Consider the following 21,888-nt stretch of genomic DNA (forward strand, 5'->3'; position numbering starts at 1 on the left):
AGGAGAGCCAGCAATACCTTAAAATTAGTTAGCAAGCTAGTAACAAAGCTTCAAAACTTGAAATAAATCAATAAAATGTCCTGGTATTTGCTCCCTCTTCCTCCAGTTTCCTTCTGGCTCCTCTGAGGTTACCTGAGGTGAGACTGAGCACCTGCTGACTGATCACAGCACTGACTTTATCAGAGGTGATAATGTTATCATATTCATATTCATACTAAAGAAAAGACCTGTCCCAGTCAGAGGGATGGCTCAGGAATGCTACAGTGGGTTTTTAAATCAGTGTCCTGCTATTGGGTGGACACATGTAGGTGTTCTAAATATTTATTAACATGTCATCACTGAAACCAGCATCAATTACATAAACGAGTGTCAGTGGTTTTTAACAGTCTAACACCAAATTGGGATGATGTCTGTGGAAAGAACAGCTACAAAACAGGATATGGGGTTATTTCTGCTAAATCCATTTACGTTCGCGCTAATGCACAGTCTTAACAGTTAGCCCAAGTACAGATTAGGAGCATATGGAGATGAAACCTGATCTCTGCTGTCAGGCTAAACCTGATTTTCCCAACCTCTGCTTAATTTTTTAACAAGCACAATGGGATCAACGTTTTGATGCCGATTAAATCATGGAGTAATCGGCTGTGGTTCAGGAGAGATTAGTGCTGTCAAAAAGAGTTGTTTTTTTTTTTTAACTCCGTTGTAAAAGTGCAAAAAGGCAAAGTTTCTCTGACAGATTTCTGCTTTGCATAACAAAAGTTTCAAACCTGAAGACAAAAAATAAACGGTACTCAGTGGAAGTTAACTACAGTTAGTAGAAAGGATGGATTTAACAGGTACAGATTGGTGTTTCTGTGCCTGACAGAATTTCAGTTATCTTAATTTCATCCTAATATTAGCTAATGTTACCTGCCTGAGGTACTTTAACCTAATTGGCAAAGATATTCCCAGAATTAATCCCAAGCTGTTTGGTGCCCGGATTGGAAGCAAGTAAATGGCACTGATTTACAAACTGCTCACGTGGAAGTTGTTTTAAAGTAAAGGTGGCAGCAATGCAAGCAAATAATTCAAATGCTATAAGCAAATAAATACTACTACAAAAAAGACTTTACCAAAAAGACTTTACAGTGTGGTCCACATCTCTCTTTATTTTTTTTTATTTTATTTGAGTTGATGAACCTTAATCAGCATTACTATAAATATGCAAGTCCAAACTAAACAAACAATTTTCAGCTTTTGTCCAGGTCTTTCCAGTCACAACTGCTAATAAAGCACTTTTGAATTAACAAATTCAAAAAAGGCTAAAAAAAAATCTAAGTTTAGCTAAAATGTGTCAGCAGGCTAACATACTTATAGAAAATAAGCATGATTAGTAAGCAGGTGTATCATGCTAACACAGTTAGTAGTTAAGATTAAAGTTAATATATTGGACAGAAATGTGTTATTGCAGCCTGCCTGGTAGTTATTTAACATTCATGTAAAATAACCCACCTAATGGTGGTGCAAGAGCGAAGCTAACGGTATCACCAAAGTAGGTCGACCGGATCCTTTTGGGAGGTTTTGTTTATGTCGGTCAGGTACGCACTTTATTTTATTTTATTTTTTTACTAATTCCAGGGGTAATTTAAGTATCCAAGGATCCAAGTATTACAAGGCGATGTGAATATTGTGATAAACCAGGTTGTGGCTTAGATACTGTTGAAGGTGACATTCTTAAACTCTCTTAGTCCAGAGTGATTCTAGTCTGTCCACTGTAACCTTTATACAAATGAGATCATGTGGTTGAGAAATCCACTTTAAGCTGGCGGTGTTAAGCACACAGGAAGTTGAACGCAGAGGCGGGGGAGGTGCTGACCTCTTGTTACTCTGCTGTGTTTTGTTTTAGGTCACTTTTAATGTTGCACTCATTTTCCCTTTTGTCTTATGTGATTTTAGTAGCTTATCTTATGGGGGAGAAACACTAATGCTTTACACTGAAGCATTTTTGGTTCTATTAAGAGGAAGTCTAAACATTTTGAAGAGTTTCCACTATCCCTGTCTTCTTCTACTAGTCAGTTTTAGTTTATTGTATTCCAGCAGAAGACACTGAAGCTCTCTGGTCGTTGGGGAGGTGAATGTAACCGAATGGCTAGAGCTAGAGAGAAAGTCTAATTGGATTACCATGCAGCATTTCAACAGAATCCCTCTCCCAATCCTATTGCTGGCGATCATCAAAGAAAACCCAGTGTTCCCCCACGAGCGAGCACGAGATTAGCCGCTCAGCGGACGACCGCCCGTTCTTCTGATTTCAAAAAGACAACTTCAGCTTCATCTTCCAACCAGGACTCGGGGAATTCAATGATCATACGCTCTGATGGACGGGGCTGCTGGGGCCTTTGCAGAGAGTCACATGGAGGAAGGCAGTGCCTTTTGTGCATTTCAAAACTCACAGATTCTCTTGGACTTGTTAAACTCAATTTATTTGAAAATGGAAATTTGACACAATCATTAAAGAGAAAGATTAAGGACACGTTAAATTTCTTCACTCTTTTTCATCACCTAACAGCCCATGATCACATGAGCAAGCCTTCGATGACACTGGATTGTGGCGTCTTGGGGAATGCTAACCTCTCTGGTGCTAAAGAAGACTTATCATCAGTGACGAAGGGGAAATCTAACACTGCAGGAAACCGATGGAAGTCGAGAACCTGGCAGGACTGAGTATCCTGGGGATAGAAGGAAACATCTTATTTCACACGGCCAGTGGACTCACAGGTAATCCGAGAATTCCTAGAGGTCTTCTGGCTCCCACAAGGATTTTCCAAAGTGTGTTGGGACACAGGAGGATTTAAATGGTGCTAAAAACGGACGAACAAGGTAAAGGTTCAAAGGTTCAAGAGAATGGAGTGGCTGGAGGAGTCGAAACTACTAAGATTGAGTATAAAGCCAAAAAAGTGGATATGGATATACCGGCCATGTTCATCACCAAGGCTGGCAAAAATGGCGACAAGACCGAGGAATCACGAGAGGCAGCAAGTGAGGAAACTGAAGTTGATTACACACGAAATTACTGGGAGGATGAAGACGACATCTACCAGGAGTTTGAAGAGTTGGACTTTGAGGCCTTGCCGGATCGCTCGGACACACAGAGCATCGCCTCAGACAACTCCTTCTATCCCCATGACAGTTCAGTCACCTCTCACCTGAGCTACTCTCTGAGCGCCGACAGTCCAGAGCCCATCTCCTTCTTCAAGGCCTGCTGCAACAACAACGCCGTCATCGTCAAGATTATGATCAGACAAGGAGTGACCGAAGAGGAAGTAAAGGAGACGGACAGAAACAGAAGAGTCGGTATCTGTGTTCAGTGTTTACATTTATTAGAACAGGGTCCCCGACAAACCCTCACACAATTTTGATACACAAATAATGTTATGAAGAAATTAGTAGCAACACAGAGACAAAACTCTGCTGCTGTCTTTCACTATCAGTACAGTTAGGCTCATAGATACTTGGCCAGTGGCTCTTTTTTTTTTTTTCTGCCTCTGTAGAAGATTTTAAATCCAGATGTGACATCCTGAACTTCAGCTTTAATTCATGGGGCTTAACTACAGTATTGCATCACCTATTTAGGAATTACAGACATTTTTATACAAAGTCCCCAGTTTTCAGAGGTAATCTGACAGACTAATATAATTTTAAATATGATAGTTTATGTCTGCCTAAGTCTGAGACCTGTGGACATTACCAAATGCTGTTTTCTCCCTTGAGATGCTCTGCTAGGCTTTTACTGCAGTCACCATCAGCCGCTATGTGTTTGTGTGTTTCTCTGCATTCAGTTTTGTCTTCAGGGACTGAAAAGCATTTTAATTTGGCTGAATCTGAGCAGAGAGAATTCGTCCTGCTACTTCTGTCAGCAGTCACATGATCAATAAACACTAATGATCCAGATAGATAGGTAGGTAGATAGATAGATAAATAGATAGATAGATAGATAGATAGATAGATACTTTATTGATCCAGCAAGAGAAATTATTGTGTAACAGCAGCAAGAAAAATTCAATCCACAGTAACTAAACATCAAAATGAGAGCGCCAACAATAAGTACTGAACTATACATATAGAAACAAAATAGATAAAAAAATAAAAACATAAAAAATGTTCATACAAGAGAGTAGTGCAAACCGCATTGATAAATACTATAATATGTAATATATACACTATAAATCAGAGTATGTGCAAAAAGAATCCAGACGACAGCAGAAAGAGGATATAATACAAAATTTGTGTGTTGGATCTTATGTCCTGACAGGTGTGTTCACCTGTCACAGAAAGAAGAGTTATTATACAGTTTTACGGAGAATGGTAGGAATGATTTCCTGAAGCGTTCTTTATGGCAGCGAGGTTGAATCTAGTACGAATGTTTCTCTCCTCCTCCATCATTCTGCTACAAGTTAATCTTGTTTCAAAGCTCTAAAAGAACCTGCACAGTTCTGCTTTCTGGCTGATCTCACCGTCATGGCCTTGACTGTAAACCAGTGGTTTGCACCTTGTTGCAAACTCTGTATTTTCGTTCATTTTTCGTGCTTTTTGGTGTTGCTCAGCTGATCAGTTCATTCCTTCTTTATATGAGGCAATGAAGCTGCAGTTTTTGCTCCCTCTCTGTCTGGTTCAGTTTGTTTAGGGTTTTTTTTGTTCTTGTTTTTTTTTTTCACCCCTCTGATAGCAGCCGTCACCTGCATTAACATCTCTTTGGACTTCATATTCAGAATTCCAGTGAACAGCTTCCAAATGCAATTTCAACACATCAACTCCAGATCTTTAATCTGCTTAATAATAATAGGCCTCATCTGGCCATGAAGCTGCCTGTCAGTCAAGTGTACAATTACTTTAGAGCCTCTAAAAATGGCTGTTAATGCTTTGATAAACCCCCTGAATCAAATATGAAAGTCTGCACTTTAATCACATTTTGATTGTTTGATTTAAAGTCCATTGTGGTAGTTACACAGGAGGAAAAACTAAGTACCGCTGTCCAAATAACTATGTTCACTTTGCAATGTGAAATAAGAGCATTTATTTATGGCGTGATGACTCTTTTTGACACCATAATGTACTCCATAATGTCTTACCTTGGTCTCAACTTGACTTTGCAATCATGACTTTGCTTGCTTATGCAAGCACAACATTCACCATAATAGATTCAAATTTAAAGCAAGTTCTCATTTCTACTGACTTTCAGGACTTCAGCCTCATGATCATTAAAACATTTTTAAAAAAGGAGGAAAATACCACATGGAGATTAGAAGAAGCAAACTGTTTTTTTTTTGGCTTTTTTGTTAAAGTAAGCAACTCTCAATTTAATTCAATTTTATTTACATATCACAAATCACAACAAATAGTCACCTGGAGGTGCTTTGTACTGTGGGTAAAGACCCTACAATAATACAGAGAAAACTGAAGAGTTAAAACGACCCCCTATGAGCAGCACTTGGCGACAGTGGGAAGGAAAAACTCCCTTTTAACAGGAAGAAACCTCCAGCAGAACCAGGCTCAGGGAGGGGCGGTCATCTGCTGTGACCAGCTGTGGCTGAGGGGAGAGAGACAGGACAAGCAGCCATCAAAATCTGCATATATTTTAAAAGTACAAATCCAGTTCAGTTTTCACTCTGATGGCACCTTTTATGCCTGCTGCTGTTCTCAGTGAAGCACCATGCTGAAAACATACAGATAGCATTAGCATGTTCTCTGGTAACATTAACATCTAATCAGCTAAAGTTGTGAAAAATTATTAAGGGGTCTTAATTAATATAAATCCTATATAGGAGCTTAGCTACAAATTGTGAAAACTGAACTCGATGGCATTCAATGAGCACATATGAAAAGATTCATTAGGATAAGTGGATTTGAGACTGGATTTGGTGGAATGCTGTCATAGCCCAACTCTAGCACTTATATCTGCTTTTGTTGTCAGGCCAGCTGACCACGGTGCAGCTCTTGAAAGCCAGTAAGACACTGAAGGTCAGATCCTGACGGTGGTTCAGAGCAGTTGGTTAAGCCTTCAGTGACAGATGGTGGAGTGCAGCCTGCACAGAGACAGAGTCAAGAAGCAGCTTGCTCCCAGGGCTCAACTTTTTAAAGGCTCGCTAAAGAAACTGCCACGGCATGGCTATGCATAGCTTATTAAGCCTCATTAAATACAACTTTAATAAACAGCAATGTTTAAAACAGTTTAGTTATTCATGCACTGGTCAAACCATGAAATTCATTCTTGTTGGAATTGTGACTTTCAGCCCAGGTTCTTGCCAATGTCTCATTTACAGGATATGTTTGTCCAATATTTGCTGCATATTTCTCATCTTGAGCTGGAATATTTCATGGGTCTTGCTTTCCAGGAGTTTGCTAAGTTATCAACTAACATGAACAAGCTTGGTAAGCAAACTGCATCCATAAACTGTACGGATGTGAGGCACAGACACCATAGAGGCCAAAGCCATGTTTAGTGCCAGGCTGTAAATATGCCTTTTACTGGTTTAAAGTTGAACATCTTATAACATGGGAGTCACTGGGATTGCCTCACTTCTGAAACCAGCCTCAAGTGACCACTAAAGGATCCACAGTTTGTGGCACTTACGCATTATTTCATTTAAAAGTTCATAATTTCAAAGCTTTGATCTTACCAAAGTTTCCTCTTAGCAAGTGGTTGATTGGTGTGAATGTGGAAGTAAATTTTCAAGTGAACGTACACTGCTCAAAAAAATAAAGGGAACACTCAAATAACACATCCTTGATCTGAATGAATGAAATATTCTCATTGAATACTTTGTTATGTACAAAGTTGAATGTGCTGACAACAAAATCACACAAAAATCAATGGAAATCAAATTTATTAACCAATGGAGGCCTGGATTTGGAGTCACACACAAAATTAAAGTGGGAAAACACATTACAGGCTGATCCAACTTTGATGTAATGTCCTTAAAACAAGTCAAAATGAGGCTCAGTATTGTGTGTGGCCTCCACGTGCCTGTATGACCTTCCTACAACACCTGGGCATGCTCCTGATGAAGTGGCGGATGGTCTCCTGAGGGATCTCCTCCCAGACCTGGACTAAAGCATCTGCCAACTCCTGGACAGTCTGTGGTGCAACGTGACATTGGTGGATGGAGCGACACATGATGTCCCAGATGTGCTCAATCGGATTCAGGTCTGGGAAATGGGCGGGCCAGTCCATAGCTTCAATGCCTTCATCTTGCAGGAACTGCTGACACACTCCAGCCACATGAGGTCTAGCATTGTCCTGCATTAGGAGGAACCCAGGGAAAACTGCACCAGCATATGGTCTCACAAGGGGTCTGAGGATCTCATCTCGGTACCTAATGGCAGTCATGCTACCTCTGGCGAGCACATGGAGGGCTGTGCGGCCCTCCAAAGAAATGCCACCCCACACCATTACTGACCCACTGCCAGGATGTTGCAGGCAGCAGATCACTCTCCATGGTGTCTCCAGACTCTGTCACGTCTGTCACATGTGCTCAGTGTGAACCTGCTTTCATCTGTGAAGAGCACAGGGCGCTGGTGGCGAATTTGCCAATCCTGGTGTTCTCTGGCAAATGCCAAGCGTCCTGCACGGTGTTGGGCTGTGAGCACAACCCCCATCTGTGGACGTCGGGCCCTCATACCATCCTCATGGAGTCGGTTTCTAACCATTTGTGCAGACACATGCACATTTGTGGCCTGCTGGAGGTCATTTTGCAGGGCTCTGGCAGTGCTCCTCCTGTTCCTCCTTGCACAAAGGCAGAGGTAGCGGTCCTGCTGCTGGGTTGTTGCCCTCCTACGGCCTCCTCCACGTCTCCTGGTGTACTGGCCTGTCTCCTGGTAGCGCCTCCAGCCTCTGGACACTACGCTGACAGACACAGCAAACCTTCTTGCCACAGCTTGCATTGATGTGCCATCCTGGATGAGCTGCACTACCTGAGCCACTTGTGTGGGTTGTAGAGTCCGTCTCATGCTACCACGAGTGTGAAAGCACCACCAACATTCAAAAGTGACCAAAACATCAGCCAGAAAGCATAGGTACTGAGAAGTGGTCTGTGGTCCCCACCTGCAGAACCACTCCTTTATTGAGTGTGTCTTGCTAATTGCCAAAAATTTCCACCTGTTATCTATTCCATTTGCACAACAGCATGTGAAATTGATTGTCAGTCAGTGTTGCTTTCTAAGTGGACTGTTTTATTTCACAGAAGTTTGATTTACTTGGAGTTATACTGTCTTGTTTAAGTGTTCCCTTTATTTTTTTGAGCAGTGTATTTTAGGACACTGAGCGCAGCACTGAGCAGGAGAGACTGTATGTTTGCTGAGCTAGAATAGACAGAGGAGGGTCGTCCTGCATTACTGTGACAGCAGCATCTGTAGGGACACCTGGATTTAGAATATGGTGCCATGCAAGTGAGCAAGGTGTTGGTGCTGAATTATTGAGGCTGACATCTTCTTTATCAGCAGCTAGCTTTTTACCAAAACTAACTATTATTCCAGCTGCCCTCTGTTTGAAAAACGATGACCCAAATCATGTGCTGTCTCTATGGAAAAACGTTTCATGGATTCACAGCACCGCCGAGGTGGCCCACTCACTGTTTGCACTCTTTGTAAAGCACAGAAGAACCATTTATTGGTACATGACCGCAAACTGGATGTCATCTTTAATATTTGTTGTATTAGAAGCAGACTGGCCTCAGACTGCAGCAGAAACCTCGAAGCTTGTCTCACGTCTGTGCATCTACCTGCTGTACGCCCACTTCATAAACATGTCTGCACTTTCAAAATGTAAAGAACACATAGATGTGGTTTTATGAGCGTTGGGCCTTTGCACACACCGAATTATTGTCGCTTTCTACAAAATGAGCCTGCAGTGTGCTAACTCTGTGCTGACCGGATACTTGGTTTGTTTTCTTTTTTTGCAGGCACATATGTCAGAAAAAAGGTTTTACCCTGTAAAACATGCAAATCTGCTCAAAGCAACTGTTCAGTTTAGCACAAAAGACGGCTCTCCAGCTGGAAACTTATACTTAGCCAGAGTTACTGCTCTGTGTCTCTGTTTGCCACTCACTGTGGAAAAACACCCTTTTATACACTTGCAAGCAGGCAGACCGATAAGATTTATTTGCTTTTATGGGAATTGCTAAATTGCTTCTCGCCCTCCGGGTGAATATTTTTATGATACATAAAAAGAGAATATAAGAACAAGCTTCACTGTAGATAAGAAACAATATTTTGGTGTTTTAAGAGCTGAAATAAATCACAGAAAAACTCAAGTCCTTTTGTTTTGGGGTTTCAGTCTGGCTTGATCATGGCATGCTACAACGGCTACGTGGACATTGTCATGGCTCTGTCTCAGTGCCCGCATCTGGATGTTAACTGGCAGGACAACGAGGGGAACACCGCTCTCATAACTGCAGCTCAAGCAGGTACACACACACAGCAGTGCAGTCCGTACATACAAAAATAAAAGAAGCAGTTTGAGGCACATGTTTTACTGGTATTTCTTCCAAACTTGCCAAAAGTAAGTATTTATTTTTGTGTGACAATTTTTGCAATGTTCTTTATGGGATTTTATTGGATATTTCTTGTTATTACCACATACCAAATGATTTTTCTCTTACTGTATCATAAACTGTTGTTTTTAAGAACAGTCAAACTTATTCAAAATTGTCCTAGAAGTCTCTCCTAAGTCTCTCCTTGTTATTAAACAAGGAGAAAAAACACTAGTATAAGATAGGGTGCTGTAGCTTAGGTTATGAATCTTTACACTGTCTCATTTATAGGGTTTAATTTTTTTAATCCATCCAGTGTGTGCAGCAATAATGAGGCATCTTTAGGCTCTAGAGATTTAACACACAAAAAAATGACCCTGCCACACTCATCAGCTGTCTTATACAATTAAGTTCTTGTCACTGACAGGCATTAACTGGATGTTCATGTTAAAAGAACAAATGAACAATTTTGACCCGTTAGGTAAAAAAAAACCCAACAAAAAACCCCCAAAACAAACAGTGAACAGTATAAATAAGCATGTAGATAATATTATGTTTTATCCACTGCAGACATGTAGATGTATTTGTTACAAATTTTTCTATCAGGACAGTGATAAAACAAAATCCACTTTATTGGTAATTGTGTAGCATATGCAAATATGAAGAAACTCCAACTTACTTTTTACAATGGGGAAGTCATTTTACTAACTGCTTTTGCTACGTAATGTTCAGTACTGTGCAACAGGTTTGTGCCACCCATCATCTCTTTATGTTTAGCTGGGTGCAGGGATTTACTGAAACATGCAAACATACATGGAAATACAGAGTTTGTGCAATTCTAATGAGCTTGAATGTCAATATTGGGTATGACCACCTTTATTCTTCAGCACAGCCTGAACTCTCTGAGGCAGCTTTCTTTAAGTAGTCTTCAGGAATAGTTCTCCAGGCTTTCCAAAGCTCTCCTTTGGATGTTGGTTGTCTTTTGTTCCCACACGGCTTCAATGTTGAGGTCTGGGCTCTGAGGAGGCCAACCATGACTAGTGTGCTTTTACGGCATTGGCAGTGTGTTTGGGATCTTCATCATGGTGAAAAATGATGCTGTTGTCAATCAGATGCTTTCTAGATGGTATTACATGTTGGATCTCCAACACCACTGACTGAAATGCAGCCCCAAAGCTCCACCATGTTTTACAGATGGCTGTTGTACCTCTCTCCTGACCTCCTCCAAACATTCTGACAATGATTTGAACCAAAAATAAAAAATTTGAATTCATCCCTCCATAAGACCTGTTGCCTCTGTTTTTCAGTCCGAAGAACAAATTTGAAAGACCCTCAGAAAGACTAGAGAACTATTTCTCAAGAACTCTTAAAAAAAATTACAAGTCTGGTTCCAGAAAGAAACGAGGGGAAATTCCAGACTTTTGCACAATCCTGTAAGGTGGAAGAAAATCTGCTGCATCGAAATGAGTCACGCCAAATTTAATAGGTCCAAATTATAATTTGTAGCATATAATGAGGTCTGGTTCTTCCAGCTGCGAGAATCAGTGTTATTTGCTGGCATTAGTAAGCACCATCATAAGTAATTTCATAGTGATGCAGCCACATGTATCAGACATGGTGCTCTGGCCTCTCATCTGCTAACAATGATGAATGGCTCACTGAGGCCAGTGATGAATAGCTGCAGACTGCTCTTCATTTTCTGCTTCATTAAAATAAGTATCGATCCTGTTCCTGAGAAAATCCTCGGCAGCACATCAGGCGACCAACGCTGTGAGCCCAGAGCACCATGGGAGACTGCATGATCGAAAAAGCTTTTCCTAACCCCTTTACTAAACTCTAGAATAAGACTAGACATAGTTTGGGAGTTAAACCAGTAATGAATTCCTATCCAGCCCAATGTGCTTAGCCTGGATTTGCTCATTTAGGAACTTGTGAGCATTTAAGAAGCATTTAAGAAGCAGCGACTCATAGAGTTTTGTTTATGAGACTTTTTGTATAATTGATTTATGCTCTTGATAGAATTCAGACGTAGAGTAACAGACTGATACTGATACAATATGGGCAAAACTGCAAATGTTTGCACATTTTGCAATTTAAAAAATTAACTATTCTTTAGAAGGAACTATAGAAGAAAATACTGTTTTCATGCAACTTTCTTGCTGGATTGAGCAAATATCACAAGTTGTACTACAAAAACCAAAATATCAGTAAATAGTTTGATCTGAATAGAACAAAATTCTGGAGTTTCCAGATGGTACTCTCATAATAACTGAGAAAATAATTATGGTAAATATGTGCATATTTTTCATTTTTGACAGTAGGTAGAGAAGGTCTTGAAGATGAAGGTCTTGAAAAGTATTTGATATATGAAGCTAAAATTTCACAGGAATATATGTTCAAACTTTGTACATAACATTTTTATGTCAATCAGAGATGGTCCACGGGCAGAAGGTCCATTGAATGACCCAGTGACAGCCACTTAATGTTCACCATGTTTTCATAAAGACATCAGGCTGAAAGAAAAAGAGGGAGTGGGTGCTGGAATCTACAAAAGCACTGACGAATCCTTTCATAACACATCTATGTTTATTTTTGGTGTGCAGGCCATGCCATCATCTCCAACTATCTTCTAAACTACTTTCCTGGTCTGGACATCGAGAGGAGGAACTGTCATGGTTTCACAGCTTTGATGAAGGCTGCCATGCAGGGCCGGGCTGAGTGTGTCAGAGTGATCATGATGGCAGGTATGTGAACTCAACATGTTTAGATCAGGAAGGACCCTCTGTACACTGAGAGGAAACATTTCTAAAAGTGATTATGATTTTCAAAAAAACAAAACAAACACATACAGGAGGTGATATCCAGGCACGGGACTTTGGCCGCAAAATGACACCCAGGGAGTGGGCACTGTTCACTGGTCGGTACGAAACAGCCTACCTGATGAGTCGGCTGATGTCCAGTCCCTGTGCTGAGCAGTTCTGTGACTCCTTCTCCCGGGAGTGGCCCAGGCTGGAGGTTCGTACACTTCTGTTGATGCTGGCCTAACTATTGCAGGCACCGCATTCAAAATATAATCATTTTCAAGTTGATCATTTTTTTTAAATGAAATATTTGATCTCCTACAGGAGTTGGTGGCCCAGGCCCAAGAGCCAAAGACCTGTGTGCAGCGTTTGATCAACCTCCTCTCCTGTTGCCCTTATAGATTTTACATCAACAACAAGGTTAAACCTATGGAAGATGGTGTTCTTCAACACATGGTTCAGATCACCACCAGTATATCCAGTCCACTAATCGCCACAGCTTGCCGTACGGTGTGCCCGAGCAGCCCGCCCTGCATTGGAAAGCGTCGTCCCGCGGTGCAGGAGATCCTAAAGCGGCAACGTCTGGCAGAGCTGAAGCGCATGGGGCCAGAGAGGCTAAACAACTACAAGAAACTTTTCCAGAACTCGCGGATCCTCCTCATCCCTAAGGCCAAGGATCGAAGGGCCAGCCTCCAGCCTCAGCTGCTCAGCAGCATGGCAGCAGCGTCCACAGTGGCCATGAGACGAGCCAGCCTACTGCCGCTCCACATGATGAGGAGAAGCAGCCTGCGGCCGGGCCTAGTGGTGCCCAAGGTGAGGCTCTGCAAGGCCCCGGATCCAAGCTACAAACCCGAAAAAATCAGAAGGAACAGTAACCTGAACCAGCTCCAGATACCCAAGTGGGATTATAAAATGAAGAAAATAGAGAGGATGCGGGAGGAGGAGCGGCAAAGACTGGTACCTCTGATTAGGAGAAGATGAGGGGAAAAAGAAAGACAAAGGCAGACATGACTTGAAAGAGCTCAGTGAAAATCTTGACATGCCTCTCACAATGCATGCATGCAGGAAAAGAGACCCCACTAAAGTAAACCGACCTGCTCATTCTCTTCTTTAAGATTTCCTACAATGTTGCCTTTTTTCTACTCGAAACCACGCTTACTTTTCCAGATGGGCTTTGTGGTGGGATGTGGGAGCACAGGAAAAACATGGTGTACATATATTTGTTATTTCTGTTGGGATGCTGACAAAATTCATTATGTATTATTTTGCATTCTATGGAATGTGGCAGATTCACTCAAGTGTTTGCTTAACAGATTGGACAATAACTGGTTTTCCCCACCTGTAAAGGTACCCAGGGACTTTTTTGACAACTAGAGGTGCTACAGAGGAATGTTTTAATATAGATGTTTTTATGGTTAACACAACCCACCAGTATTGGGGTCATTACACACAAAAAAGGTATTATTACACATTACTTGTTACTTTTCCTAAAAGTAATGCCGTACAATATGTAATTACTACTTTTGCGTTAGTCTGTAACATGACCTGAACTGCACGTCACAGTTAACTGTATAAACCTGAGGCTACAGTCTCACACAAACCCCAGTCCTAAAGACACCAAACATACAATCTTTCTTTTAGTGTTACTGATGAATATAAAACCAAAATAAAACAAGCCCAATAACACTTCAAAGTGATCACCACATGACTCCAATGCTACAGGCCTGACTGCTCATCATCACCTGTTGCAGATCAGGCCCTGACTGCTAGGCTGGGTTTGGCATACGCTCGTGCAGTGTTCCAGTTGTAAAGTTGTAAAGCAAAGAAAAATAAGATTAGCAAGGTACATGTAGATCCATTCATGCGTCTCTAGCGGAATACTTGTTTTTTTGCACTTAAAAACACAGCTGCTGCACATTCATGGATAGGGCCTGCTCAGTGTATCAGTGTAAAGCTTATTTAGCAAGTCAAAATTATACAACAGCAGCAGGACAGATGAAAATCTTTACAGTTTTATTGCTGTTTACATTCACTGCTGCCATCTTTGGGTTGTTAGCTCAGGGTTGGTAGAACTGCTGCGACTTTCTGAGTTGGAAATCCTAGTTGAGGGGGTGTTCCACTTAACAATTGTGACTGGGAACTCGGAATTTCTGACTTAATCTGGAACATCACTGTGGGTTCTTGGCTAGCTTTGTGTTAGCATGCTGTCTGTGCAGATGCTAACAAAGAGACAGTGTTGTGTTAGCAGCATAATGCGGTTGTTTCTGTCCTGGATGCAGTTTACACTTTACCATCGTGCTCTTGTTCTTTCATGCAATAAAAATAAAAGTAATGTCCACATCTCCACTCCGCAAAAGTTGTGGACTGCTCCACTGTGTTCCTGCTACCTGCACACGAACCAAAATTATAGTGAAAGTGTCGAGAAAAATGCATGTTTCATGCTTTTTTTTTTATTCTACAGTATCTGCCCATCGTGCAGATAACTTAAGAACCTTTGTAATGCAAGGAACAACGTAACTGTAACTGTAATGTGATTACTGAATGTAGTACAATAACATGTCACTGAAAAATGTAATGTGATTACACCCCCAATACTGCAACCCACATATAAGTGACACAACATAGTGCTATCCTATCGACACAGCACCCATAGTTAATGTTTAACCTTCTGAGGTCTCAGCCATTATAGCTGTAACTCTACCCCAAGTCTACATTTTGGAGAAAGGCAAAACAGACTTTTGGAAGAAATGTCAATAGTTTGTGATGCGTGTCAGTTTGTAAGAATATTTTCTTTGTTCCCTGGTTTCTAAGCCTTCGGATTTACAAGCAATTTAATTAAAAAAGACATTCTGATTGTGTAGGGTTAGAGCTAGGTTAGAGTTGGGATTGGTGTAGATACCAATAACGACTTCAGAGGATTAAACAAACTTAAAGTGGTAAGAGAAGACAGAAATTACTTAAAAACACATAAGAATAAGGGTTTTGGGGGAGACAAAAAAAAAAAAAAAACAGCAACAAAATGAGAGATGGCAACACCTTTTGGCTAGTGAGGGGTCTGTCTTGAAACCTAAAGCCTCATATTTCATCTTGGTATTTTGACCGATGAGTGAGGGGTGATTCTGACTGATAAATGATGGACACTGCAGGCGCACATGGTAGCAACTTGTCAAACATAATGTTTGGACATCATGTTCTATTCAATGGGATCAGACCTGAGAATCTAAGCAGGAAAGGGTCTACTTCAGTCATAGATCAAGTGAGAAGTTGCCATAAATTTATATCCAAAATAGGCCTGCCCTCAACTTTACCATGTTTTATCATATATTTTAGTCTAAATGGGACCATATTTCAGAAAATCAAAATACTTTTGTAGCAAAATTATTTGAAAGTGTGTCTGAAACCATAACATAATTAGTTAAGTGTTTTCTTAGCTCACAAGTGAGAAGTAGATTAGTTTTCCCATAGATTTCTATACAATCTGACTACTTTTTTGAAACCAGAGGAGTCACCCCCATCTGCTAATGATAATGCAAGTTAAGTCTCTTCCTCACTGGCCTTTCAGACATGGAAGCTGTGTCCATCTTTTACAGTCCATGGGTCCTGCTTATCAAAGAGGAAAAAGGCATAAAAGATCTGGAAAAAGTGTGCAACACAGTGGAATCTGACAGACATTTATTGGAAAGGAATATAAAGAGGGCAGGAATGGGGCTTTAAAAGGCAGGAAGGTGATCCAGTTGGAGGGATTTTAACAGGATGGAGAGAAGAGCGCCTGCCACAGCCAAATGATGATTAGTGGCTGGCTGTTACAGATGATAGCTGCAGACAAGGGCAGCTGAACATGCGGGAGGAAGCCAGCAAGCCATTTTACATCAATACATAGTACAACAGGAATTTTCAAGGAAGTGAAGAGCTTATGAGCAGTACTCGATAGCTGAGCTGAGAAGCCAGCTCACACAGGCTTTGTGAGGGCTTTGTGGAGAATTTGAAAGGCAGCGCCAAAAATAAACAGCTTAGTTCTGGACTGTGACTTGTTGACTTCCACGAGAAACACCACGAGATAAAGCAAGTGTCCGAATTAGTCGGGAAAAATGGGGAAAAACGTTTTAAACTTGGCAGCTCCATACTTCCAAGTCTGTGTGATGCCAGATTGTGCCCATGTGCAGGCAGCTGTCCAGAGGATTCGCAGTGAGCGAGTGGGGATCATGTCTGCTGCCTCCTGCATGACCTGTTGGCCATTTAAACCATTAGTGAAAATGTGTGACCTCCAGTGCATACCAGAAAGGGCAACTTCAATTTTTGGCCAGTGTTGAGGATGTGTGAGAAAGGCTATAATTTACTGTCAGGTACTGTATGTATCTAGTACTCTGTGAGTACTGGAGGTGGTATAAAAACCTTAGCTGTTCCTGTGTGATTTTGTTAAGAATGGCAGTAATACAAAACAAAGGTGCTTTTATGACATAAATACACTGAATAAGTGTAGGAAAAAGTCTAAAGGGAAAAAATATGGTGGTGGACTTAAGATGTTAAGTGCTGATGACTTTATTTGCCATCTAGTCGAAACCACTGAGAACTTCAACACATGGACATTAACCTTGTGAGGTCTAAGCCATGGTATTCCTAACCCTATATTTTAGAAAAGAGCAAAACAGACTATTTTGGAAAAATGAATAGTTATTGATGTCTGTCAGAATTACTATTTTCTTATTATTTTCCCTGATTGCCAAGAATTCAATAGAAACAAAAATCACATTTCCTGATTTCCTGGGGTTACAATTATGTTAGGGTTGGAATTGTCATTGTCATCAAAGGGTTAAAGGAAAAAACAACCCAAATATCCCAGTGAGGTGCTTCAGTGTGCCTTGGTATGGATTATCCAAGTCTCTGGAACTCTACTGGAGGGATGGAACACCATTCTTCCAAAAGACATTTGGTGTATTGATGATGGCGGAGGACAGAGTTGGGTAGTGATCTGGTGACTGAAAATGACGTGAATCATTTTGCTCTGGCCTTCACGACCTCATCAGATCCCTGTGGATGCAGTATTGTTATCCTGGTAAAGAATACTTCAGTGAAGATAAATCAGTGCTGTGGTTAAAGCCTCAGTCACACTGCAGAGAAACAGGATCACAACCTTGTGACTAGGAAAAATTTGGTGGTTGTCAAGTGATTGTTGCATTCAGTTTTTTGCTCTCAGTGACCAATCGCAAATAGCTGTGGTGATCAACTGGTCACCCAGAGGTCGAGCATGCAGCACCCTCAACCTCTGGGTGACCCTTTTTGATTGTAAGGTGATTACAGTGGGTCAGAATAATTTTAGTGTGACTAACATAATGGTCAGGTTTTTCCTTTGTCACCGTTCTATATATAGTGCTGTGAAAAAGTATTCCTGATTTCTTAGTTTTTTTTATATTTGTCACACTTAAATGTTTCAGCTCATCAAACAAATTTTAATATTACACAAAGATAAACCTCAGTTTTTAAATTATTTCATTTATTAAGGGAAAAAGGTTATCCAAAGCTATCTGGCCCTGTGTGAAAAAGTAATTGCCCCCTAAACTTAATAACCAGTTTAAGGTCATGCCAAAGCACCTCAGTCTGCTTTAAATCTGGACTTTAATGAGGCCACTCCAAAACCTTCAGTGTTTTTTTTTTTTCTTTTAGCCATTCAGATGTGGACTTGCTGGTGTGTTTCAGATCATTGTCTTGCTGCATAACCCAAATGCATTTGAGCTTCAACCACGAGCTGATGGCTGGAGAATTCTCCTTCAGGATTTTCTGGTAGACAGCAAAGTCATGGATCCATCAATTACTGCAAGTTGTCCAGATCCTAGAGCAGCCCCAGGCCATCACACTACCACCACCACATTTGACTGTTGGTATGATGTTCTTTTTTATGAAGTGCTGTTAGTTTTATGCCAGATGTAACAGGACTCAAACCTTGCAAAAAAGTTCAACTTTTGTCTCATCAGTCCACAGAATATTTCCCAAAAGTTTTGGGGATCATCAAGATGTTTTTGGCAAATGTGAGAGGAGTCTTTGTGTTGTTTGGTCAGCAGTGGTTTTCACCTTAGAACTCTCTCCTGGACGCCATCTTTGCCCAGTCTCTTTCTTATTGTTGTTGATGAATCATCCACTCTGACCTCAACTGAGGCAAGTGAGGCCTGCGGTTCTAAAGATGTTGTTCTGGGTTCTTTTGGGACCTCCTGGATGATTCATTAATGCGCTCTCAGAGTAATTTGGGTACTTGGTAATTTGGTCAACCACTCTTGGGAAGGTTCGCCACAGTTTCTAGTCTTCTCCATTTGTGGGAAACAGCTCGAACTGTGGTTCACTGGAGTCCCAAAGCCTTAGAAATGTCTTTGTAACCCTTTCCAGACTGATAGATGTCAGTGACTTTGTTTCTCAGCTGTTTCTTTAGATCCTGGCATGATTTTGAGATCTTTCACTTGGGTTATCTTTGTCTATTATTATAATTTGTTTGATAATATAAAACATTTAAGTGTGACAAATATGCCACAGAAAAATATCAGGAAGGGGGTAAATACTTTTTCATGGCACTGTGAAGTTCAAAAAATAGCTCTTTATTTGCCTGTTTGTGTCTTTGTGAGTAAATCAAGAAAATCAGAAGTTTATAAATATACAAATATTTTATATTTTGAAAATACTGTGTTCCTGTGTTTGAGGAAAGGGGCCTCTAAGACTTTAGGGAGAGCGCTGAGATATTTTCTACTCCGAGCCTACATTCTGTACAGTGAAGGTCCGAACACAATGACCAAGACATATTTTTGAGTGGACTTGACTTATGCCTGTCAGTGTCTGATCTTAAAATGCATAGGTACTAGCAGACAAAAAAAAAAAAAAATTAAAGTCTGGCAGTGAGCTGTGCAGAGCAGATTTATTACAGTCATGTACAGCTGCGAGGCAGGACAAATTCTGCTAAATACCTCTTTAATATTTAATCTGTCGTGTACTTCGGTAAGATGCAAGTTGGAGCCAGTAAAACATGAAATACCAAAGGGATGACTGAGCAGAGTACTCTTTTTTTTTTTTTTTCTCTCTCTAATTTGATTGGCTTGTTGAAGGCAGGACTGAACCATGATACTCAGCGGTACTGGAGACAGTTGAGGCCTCTCTCCATGGACCTTTTTAACTGCTAAAAATGGGAATTCATAACCAAACACAACCATTTTGCGCTGGGGACACATCACCTTGACAGGAAACTGAAACAACACTTGAGTGGGATTTAAAAACAGCAGTGGATAAAACTTGAGGCTTCTGGAGACTCGGAGGACGAGAAAATTGAAATTCACATAGTCACTAAACACACAGTAACAGTTCTGATGCAGGTACTGAAACTCTTATTTTGTACATTCATTTGCTGTTGTATGTGTGTAACTACATGTTTCCTTTGACTGATCTAATGATTCATATTTGATATGTAAAGCTGAGCTACATTAAAGGATTTGTATATGAATTTCATGCATGTCTACGTCTCTTAGTGAGAAATAATAAAAGGACATATTTGCATAAAATTGCAGTGAACCCTCAAACTGTATTTTTTTTTCTGTGGTTTGACATTTCACACAAACCAACTGAGTAAATCTCCATAGACTTCCATGTTAAATTGGCCAGCTTTACAGCATTAAATGGGTGACATCATGATGGTGAGATCCATCTTTTATATACAGTCTTTGATTCTGCCCATTTGAAAAAATGTCTTCATTATCACAAGTCGTAACATTCCAGATTTTTTGCAATATTATTTCTTGAACGTTGCTGCTATTATCAAATGATCTCTTTTGATCACTACTTTGGGGTGAAATTAATAAACCATGAGCGTTATACAGAAGGTGTAACATGTATTACATCAGCTTCCAGAGTCAGCAGCATGTTGTGGTTCCCCTGAGGTCATGAAACACACGCAGGGCGTCCACCTTTCATTTCTTGAGCTGTGACTTCGACTTCTCCCTCACTTTGTTCTGCACTCCCACAGTGTCGCCACAAATCTGTGCCAAAAACGCGAAGCCCCGGCTCTCACAGATGCTGTCTGCGCCTGTGGTGTGGAGATCCATCTGCACAAAGTCATGCAGAACAGGCCTCAGAGACTAAAATGGCCGCCACCCTGACCTGTGGTGCAGTTTTTCTAATGACCACCAGAGAGCACTCATGACCCTTCACAGGCCAATATGAGGTAATTGTATGTGGATGCCTACCTGCACAGACACACAGAGACCAAAGTCAGAGCTTATCCTGCCAAAGGGCTTACAGCTCAGATCTGAACCTTGAGTTTCTTCACTTCTGAAGGAGTGGAAAACCTTCTGTGGCTATGACAACCAGCATTATCCAGTGATTACATCACTTTCATTATCACACAGGTGCTGATGTCATCATTATCTTAGGAAACTAAAACTAAAATTTAAAAAATGTGGGTACTAAGTAAAGTTTACAGCCACATTTTGTCCCGAATCGGATGACGAGCGGCATTTATGTTCATCTTCTCTGGTTAACTCTCTCTTCAGTTTCACTGTAGTTTCCATTTGCTGTATTTTTAACACATGTGCACTCATCCAGTTTATTATTACTATGTAGCTATATTACTAGCTAGGGTCAGAGCTTCAAGATGCCAGAATCTTCCTACGAGATTTGGCTCCACCCTGACATGATCGTCACCGCATCATTTCAGCAGATTTATCAGAGACATCCCAAACATGTTCTGCTGGATTGAAATCTAAAGCTTATAACCTGCATCTGCAGGACTTTTCATGGAGTGAGCATCATCCTTGTTCCCTGGACAGGAATTTTGTCTGGAATTCTGGAATATTGCCAAAAAAAAAAAAACCCTCCCCACAGAGCTTTACAATCTTCAAATGCACCCCCAAAACTAAAACCCTAACATTAGATTAAAAATGAATCACACCACAGTCACATGACCATGATTGAGCCCCTATTTTCAGCGTGATGACCCTGAATGTCTCCAACAAATTCTGCAGTCTCATTTAGTGACTTGTTAGCAAAGACATCTCTTGGCTATGTAAAAGCTTCGACATTCATGTGTGGTACTCGTGTATTTAATGTTGCAGAACAAAATATAAAAGCTCGTGTTAACCGCAGACCATATTTCTGGCATCTAAGCCAAAGCTCATCCAAAAAAAAACCCCATCAACTTTGTCACAAGGGACCTGGAAGTTCCAAACGATGACTTGTTTCAGGGATTTAAGATTCATTCCTGCAGCACTCGACATGTCGGTGTGGTCAGATTCCTTTTCTTGCTTGTTCTGTTAGTCTGCAGAGGGTTGAGCTCAGATCAGACCAGACTTGTAAGTCTATTTTGTCTGCTAATGTTTGTTTCACAGAAGAATGCTTTCTGGCAACTAACCACGGATGTGCAGTGTCCCAGCACCAGGAAACATTTAAAAATAGACCTTCCTGGGAGCTAAATGTGGTTGAAACGGATGGAACAGTGAGAGACACATTAATGGTGAGAGGTGGGTCTAGGTTTGGATATTTTGATAAGTTAAAGACAAAAACACACAAACTACACAGATTAAAGGTTTGGCATCGATCATGTGAAGGACAGAAATACT

The 21,888-nt window shown here is 40.8% G+C and overlaps 1 protein-coding gene across 1 annotated transcript; it reads left to right on the forward strand.

Annotated features, from left to right (window-relative positions):
* Positions 1-2,226: 2,226 nt before the first annotated feature.
* ankrd33bb (ankyrin repeat domain 33Bb) lies at positions 2,227-19,778 on the forward strand. The gene is made up of 5 exons (XM_030751789.1): positions 2,227-3,326; positions 9,308-9,437; positions 12,107-12,247; positions 12,355-12,518; positions 12,629-19,778. Exons 1-5 carry the CDS (start codon positions 2,832-2,834, stop codon positions 13,283-13,285), a joined length of 1,587 nt encoding a protein of 528 aa, XP_030607649.1. The 5' UTR covers positions 2,227-2,831; the 3' UTR covers positions 13,286-19,778.
* Positions 19,779-21,888: the final 2,110 nt, after the last annotated feature.

This window comes from Archocentrus centrarchus, chromosome 17, assembly GCF_007364275.1.
Source record: "Archocentrus centrarchus isolate MPI-CPG fArcCen1 chromosome 17, fArcCen1, whole genome shotgun sequence".
Classification (NCBI taxonomy): domain Eukaryota; kingdom Metazoa; phylum Chordata; class Actinopteri; order Cichliformes; family Cichlidae; genus Archocentrus; species Archocentrus centrarchus.

Bases quoted from the DNA above. Each gene is read 5' to 3' on its own strand.
- ankrd33bb (XM_030751789.1), top strand. From the start codon at position 2,832: ATGGTGCTAAAAACGGACGAACAAGGTAAAGGTTCAAAGGTTCAAGAG. The intron at 9,438-12,106 runs GTACACACACAC...TTTGGTGTGCAG, and splicing joins CATAACTGCAGCTCAAGCAG to GCCATGCCATCATCTCCAAC. The intron at 12,519-12,628 runs GTTCGTACACTT...GATCTCCTACAG, and splicing joins GGGAGTGGCCCAGGCTGGAG to GAGTTGGTGGCCCAGGCCCA.